The sequence below is a fragment of the Penaeus chinensis genome, chromosome 41 (genome assembly GCF_019202785.1).
Source record: "Penaeus chinensis breed Huanghai No. 1 chromosome 41, ASM1920278v2, whole genome shotgun sequence".
Classification (NCBI taxonomy): domain Eukaryota; kingdom Metazoa; phylum Arthropoda; class Malacostraca; order Decapoda; family Penaeidae; genus Penaeus; species Penaeus chinensis.
The window spans coordinates 27,567,782-27,574,386 of record NC_061859.1 but is presented as its reverse complement, the minus strand read 5'-3'; the positions used below and the strand labels follow the sequence as shown (position 1 = coordinate 27,574,386).

At 41.3% G+C, this 6,605-nt stretch overlaps 1 protein-coding gene across 1 annotated transcript; it reads left to right on the top strand.

Annotated features, from left to right (window-relative positions):
* The first annotated feature begins 5,103 nt into the window (after nucleotides 1–5,103).
* LOC125047473 lies at nucleotides 5,104–6,218 on the top strand. Its single transcript, XM_047645687.1, has 3 exons — nucleotides 5,104–5,233; nucleotides 5,681–5,819; nucleotides 6,046–6,218. The coding sequence occupies exons 1-3, from the start codon at nucleotides 5,162–5,164 to the stop codon at nucleotides 6,201–6,203; spliced, it is 369 nt and encodes a 122-aa protein (XP_047501643.1). The 5' UTR covers nucleotides 5,104–5,161; the 3' UTR covers nucleotides 6,204–6,218.
* The last annotated feature ends 387 nt before the right edge of the window (nucleotides 6,219–6,605 follow it).

The window sequence follows — 6,605 nt, the reverse complement described above, 5'->3', positions numbered from 1 at the left end:
TATTTAATATATATCTTTTTTTTTCAAGTACATCAACCTACGGGTTTCCCTAATTTCCCTTGTATACTAAAAAAATGGTCTACAAAAAGTCTTTGTTTGTTTTATTTAATTTTGGTACGCCCATTTTTAGAAAACCCAAAAATTACTTTCCCCCAGAACCCCAGTTAGAAATTCCATCGGGGCCCCTTGCTTTAGTCTTTTCTAACCCTTTCAGTAGGTTTTTTATTTCATTCTTTTTTTTTGGGTGTGTTTTTCCCCCTTTTTCTGATTTAGTTTGTACGGTTACTTGCATTTTAAAATTTAGGGGTTTCCCGGGAGAAAACCCACAGATGAAGTTCTCACTAAGGATTTAATTGAGTATAAACGCTGCTATTGCTTTGATGGCGCTAATTTGATCTCTGCGTTAAGTCTGTTTATGTTGTTAAATAATAGCTTTGGTTGGTTTGCACATTTATTGATTATATCCTTTTCAAAGTCTAATCTCCCCTCCTTCGTGGTTTGGGATTGCTCATTTCCTTCTCCTTTATGCCCTTCATACGCTACCTGAGATCTATGTCTTCTGTTTGTTTGCTTCCTCTTTTTCTTGCATTTATCGTTATCCACTTTTAGCCATTTCTTGCTTCAGTTTTGAATCGTGATATATTTTTTTCTACTCCTTTTTTTTTTAGATAAATTTTTTAATACTGAATTAAAAATCCTTCGTCTAGGAGTGTTTCCCAGATTATGCCAACAAAGAAATATTCAAGGATTTTATAATTATCTCTCTTGTAATGGCCCTTTCCTTTTCTTCCATTTAAAATTTGGTGAATGTTTTCCTTTTAGTAGAGGGGTTGGTGCCCTTTAAATTTCTACCCTGGGGAATTTTTTTTCTATAAAAAAAAATCCGGTTTAAAAAATTTGGGTCTATTAGGGGCTCTTTTTACCTGGTATGAATTTGTTAAAATTCTGGAAAAGACAAAATTTATTTTTAGCTTCTGTTTAATTTTTCATCTGGTGAGCTCTGGGGTCGAAACACACCACAATTTCTGGGGTATTGCTTTTGTCCAAACTAGACCATTGTGTATGGATATGTTTTTAAACCCCCCACACACACACACACCCCCACACCCCCACACACCCCAAAACAAAACCACACACAACACACACACACACCAAAACCAACACACACCCACACACACTCCCCCCCCCCCACTCACAACCCCACTTTTTTTTTAACACTTTTTTTTTTTTTAAAAAAAAACCCCACTCACCCCCCACACCACACACAACCCCACACACCAAACCCACACAAACACCACACAAAACAAACAAAAACACCCAAAAAAAACAAAAAACAAACACATTAAAACACCCCAACACACCCCAACACACCCCACACATACATCATACACCCCAACCCCAACACATAAAACAACACAACAACAACCCCCAACAAAAAACACACACACACACAACACATAAAAACATACAAAAACCAAAAACAACACACACACCACATTAAAACATAACCAAAAATTCAAAAAATAAAACATCCCTAAAAAAATAAAAAACCAAAACACACACCACACATTACACTAAAAGTTTAACTTTGTTTTAAAAAATTATATTTTATTTTTTATTTTATATTTTATTTAAAATTTATATTTTGGTTTTTAAATTTTAAAGTATAAACTATATCAGTTTTACTATCCTTTTTATTTTTTTTTTAATTTATCTATAAAAATTTAATTATATTTATATATGTGGGGGTTTATATATATATTTTATATATATTTTTCTTTGTGTGTGTGTGGGTTTTTGTGTGTTTTTTTTGTGTGTGTGTGTGTGTTTTGTGTTGTTTTTTTATTTTAATTTTTATATTTTTTATTATATATATATTTATTTTAAAATTTTAAAAACATACACACCCCAAAAACACATATATACCACACACATCTCAGATCATGTCCCTTTGGGTTTGGGAATCATTGCGCCCGAGTTTTTCGAAACAGGGGTTTTCCAGGTGGGCCCCCCTTTTAAAAAAGTTAGTCGGGGTAAATGGGGTCACCCCTGGGCCCATGCCCGGGGGATCGCGGGGGAACCCCCGAAATCTAATGAAGTTAGGGAGGGTCTCTAAGCTAAATATGAATTTTAGCTGAAGAATGTTTGGGACCCCCGCTGAACTCCCTAAAAGGGGTGGGGGTGAACCCATGGTTTGCCATGGACTGTAGCAACTACTGTGGCATCACACAGCTCAGTACACCAGACAAGGTTTTCGCCCATCACGGATTATTGATTCAATAGCAAGCCTATATACTGATACTGAAAGTGCTGTAAAGTGTGGGGGCTGTTGAGCTTCTTTCCTGTTAACTCACGAATGAAGCAAGGCTGTGTTCCTATAGGAACACTTTTCAACATTTGCATGGTCCGGATAATGGGCAGAGCTACTATACAAATCGGTGGAGCAACATGCGCGATTCAGGTAAAGCCTCGACTTTCCGCGATGTTGCTTCCTATCTGGCCTCTGGAAACCCCTTGGTGGCGGCTTTGATGCTTTTTTAAAAATGAGGCGAATCCCTTGATCAGAGGCCCCGGGCCAAAGACCCCTTCCGGTTTTTTGGGGCTTTTAGGGAAGTTTCAGTCGTATATGATTGCGGCGAGGACTTTGAGTCACAGAGAGCTTTGCATACCTTGGTAGCGTTAGTAAATGTCTCTGGACCAGCCCAAGAAGTCAGTAGACGGATGACGGCATAAGACCCAGGGAACACTGTTAAAAAGACCCTTTGGAGAAGTCGGGTACCTATGTAAAGGGGCCAAGGCTTGTGTCTTAAGGCCCTTTATACGCCAGTTTTGTTTTGTGGAAAACGAAACCATGACACTATCTAATGCCTGGAGTCCTCGTCTTGTTTCCTTTTTTTAACAAAATCCCCACGGACGGATCTGGGGGGTAACCCTTTTACCGGACCCAAATTTTCCCAAACCCTCGCTACTCGTGAGACCCTTTTTTGCATAATCTGGGACCGCCAACTCAGGCTATAGGGGCACCTAGCGTTTCTGTGGATGACCCTACCCACCGGGTTTTGTTTTCTTTGCGAGGACTCCGGGGTTTGGAGTCCTGGGAGGTCAGGCTTGGCAGTTGCCAGCCCGGTCGCTAGGAGTAGAGATGGGCCAGGGGGTTGGGCCTGGAGATCGCCAAGAGGGACACGTGGCTGGAAGAAAAAAGGGGAATGCGAAATGGGGTGTTTGGGTGTGTGGGGTTTTTGTTGTATTTGTATTTATAAAATTTTGTATATATTTTGTAGTATGTATGATATGTACACACACACACGAAACGAAAAAAAAACCCCCAAACCACACACACAACACACACCACACACCCCACACACACACAAAACACACAAAACACAACCAAAAACCCACACACACACACACACACACAACACAAATAAACCCACATAACACACAACCACAAACATTTGGTATGTATATATGAATGTTTTTTTAATATTTTTATTTTTTTATTTTTTTATTTATAAGGGCATTTTTTATAATATGACACAATTACTTACTTTATACCCATACACATACATAATTACATTTTTACTCTTACACTCAATTTACACACACAACCACCCAACCACAAAAATATTTTAATTATTTTTATTTTATTATTTTTTTATTTATTATATTTTTATTATTTTTATTTGTATGTTTATTTTTTATTATATATTTTTGATATTTACATAGAAATGTGTGTGTGCGTTTTTGCACTTTTATGATTATTTCTTTTTTTCTTTTTGAAATTTATAAACACCCTGGGTGCATGATAGCTTCCACGAATGAGCACAGCCTCTGAGTGAGGGCTGGCTCCCAGCCAGCGGCCGGGGCCTTCGGCCGGGCTGCGGCGGTTTTTTTTTTCTGGCGGCGCGAGGCGCGGCGCTGCTCCCCAGCCGCCGCAGCCGCAAGCAAGGCGTTTGGGGGAAAGGGTTTTTTTTGGACCAGGCGCGCAAAAGCCGGCTGGGCCGCACCCTGTTCTAGTTTGGGGCTCGAATCCGAGGCGACGCCTCAGATTCATTCGGGGCTTTTTTCCCGGGTATAAAAGGCTTTCAGAACGAGAAGAGTCACTGTTAGTTGGAAACCTTATCACTAAATCGTGTTGCATGTATATATAAATGCATGTGCACACACACACTCACACACACACACACACACACACACACAATATGTAAATATATGCATTTCATATATTTTATTTTTTTAAAAAACATAAAAAAAATTTTTATTTATTAGTTAGTATTTATATGTCAGGGAAAAATTATTATTATTTTTATGGACTATATATTAATTTATAGCTATATTTTTTAGAATTTTTTTCCACTCACAACAAACATTTTTTCCTGTGGGTGGGGGGTTTCACGTGTGTCTATGGTCCCCCCCCTCCCGCCCCCCTCCCTTTTCTCTACTCTCTCTCTTCTCTTCTCTCCTTTTCTCCTTTTCTTCTCTCTCTCTCTCCTCTCCCTCCCCTCCCTCCCCTCCCCCCCTCCCTCCCTCCCTTTCCCTATTCTCTCTCTTTCCCTTTCTCTCTCTCTCTTCCTTTTCTCCTTCCCTCTCCCCCCTCCCTCTTCTCTCCTTTTCTCTCTCTCCCCTCCTCTCTTCTCTCTCCTCTCTCTCTCATCTCTCTCTCTCTCTCTCTCTCTCTCTCTCTCTCTCTCTCTCTCTCTCTCTCTCTCCCCCTCTCTCCCTCCCTCCCTCCCTCCCTCCCTCCCTCCCTCCCTCCCTCCCTCCCTATCTCTCTCTCTCTCCTTCTCTCTCTCTCTCTCTCTCTCTCTCTCTCTCTCTCTCTCTCTCTCTCTCTCTCTCCCTCTCTCCCTCCCTCCCTCCCTCCCTCCCTCCCTCCCTCCCTCCCCTTCTCTCTTCCTCTCTCCCTCTCTCCCTCTCTCCCTCCCTCCCTCCCTCCCTCCCTCCCTCCCTCCCTCCCTCCCTCCCTCCCTATCTCTCTCTCTCTCCTTCTCTCCCTCTCTCCCTCTCTCCCTCTCTCCCCCTCCCTCTCCCTCCCTCCCTCCCTCCCTCCCTCCCTCCCTGCCTCCCTCTCCCTCTCTCTCTAATTAACATCGACTTCCTTTCCCAAGACGTCCCACGGTTCGAGCGCAGCTGCCGGGACCTGGAGGTGGGGGCGAGCCAGATGGTCTCCTACAACTCGTACCAGAGGACCTGCTTCGGAGGCATCAGGAAGCCGGACGCGGGGCCGCTGCAGGTGAGCGCTGCCTGCCTCTCATTATTAGTGTTGTTATTAGCGTTATTCTGATCCTTATCGTTATCATTATTTTTATTATTATTATCATTATCATTATTAATATTTTTATCATTATCATTATTATCACAATGATTATTACTACTACTAATTGTTGTTGTTGTTGTTATTATCATTATTATTATTATTATTAATGTTATCATTATCATTATTATTATTATTATTATTATAATTATCATCATTTACCCTAAATGACGACAGATAGTTCTCACATTCATGCAGATAATTTACGTAATATTCATGTTTATAATTGGCATTATTGTCATTATAGCAAAACTATGAATAGATATTCGTGAAGGCGATAAGGAATATCACCAAAATAACATTCTGCCAATATTCCTAGAAAATTAAAAAAAAAAAAATGACTTACTCTGAACTTTGTCCTTCCAGGCGGAGGTCACGTGCGCAGATGGCTACGTGCCACGCGACCACATCCCGTCCGTCACGATGATCTGCCAGCACAGAGGAGGCAACGACTACGAGTGGCTTCATGGGGAACAGGGCTTCGTACCTCAGCATCTAATCTGCGGTGTGTTGCTTTGGCAAAGGGAATATTTTTTTGGTATAGTTATCCCCTCTTGGGCATTAAGAAAACGGATAGAGTGTGCGTTTTCTTTTATAAAGGGGTGACTCGGTTAGATAGTGCTTTCTTGTGAAGGGAAAAGGAGAGATTTGATATGTTCTTTCGCCACTTAAACCTGGAAGAGGGTTAATTACTCTTGTCCATAAATGATTAACTGACAATTGGATTCCAGTTGTGCCACCTTCGACCACCGAGCCGCCAACGACAACAACAACCACAACAACAGAATCTTTCCAGCCTTACAATGAGCCTGGATATGACTATGGATACGATTACAGTGAGTCAAAAGTTCCGATTTCTCGTTTTCTTTCGTTGGTGAATATATTTTAGAGGGATAACGGATTCCATCATTAATGCTTCAGGGTTTCATGGAACTGGCCAGCAATCATCGGTATTGGTCAGGATGACAGTGATTTGGTAATAAGGCGGCATGCCGACAGCTGTGATGTTGCTGGGCTATTGCTTTTGTCCAAGCTAGACCATTGTGTATGGATATGTATATGCACACACACACACAAACACACACACACACACACACACACACACACACACACACACACACACACACACACACACACACACACACACACACACACACACACACACACACACACACATACACACACACACGCACGCACATACGCACACAAATATATATATATATATACATACACACACACACACACACACACACACACACACACACACACACACACACACACACACACACAC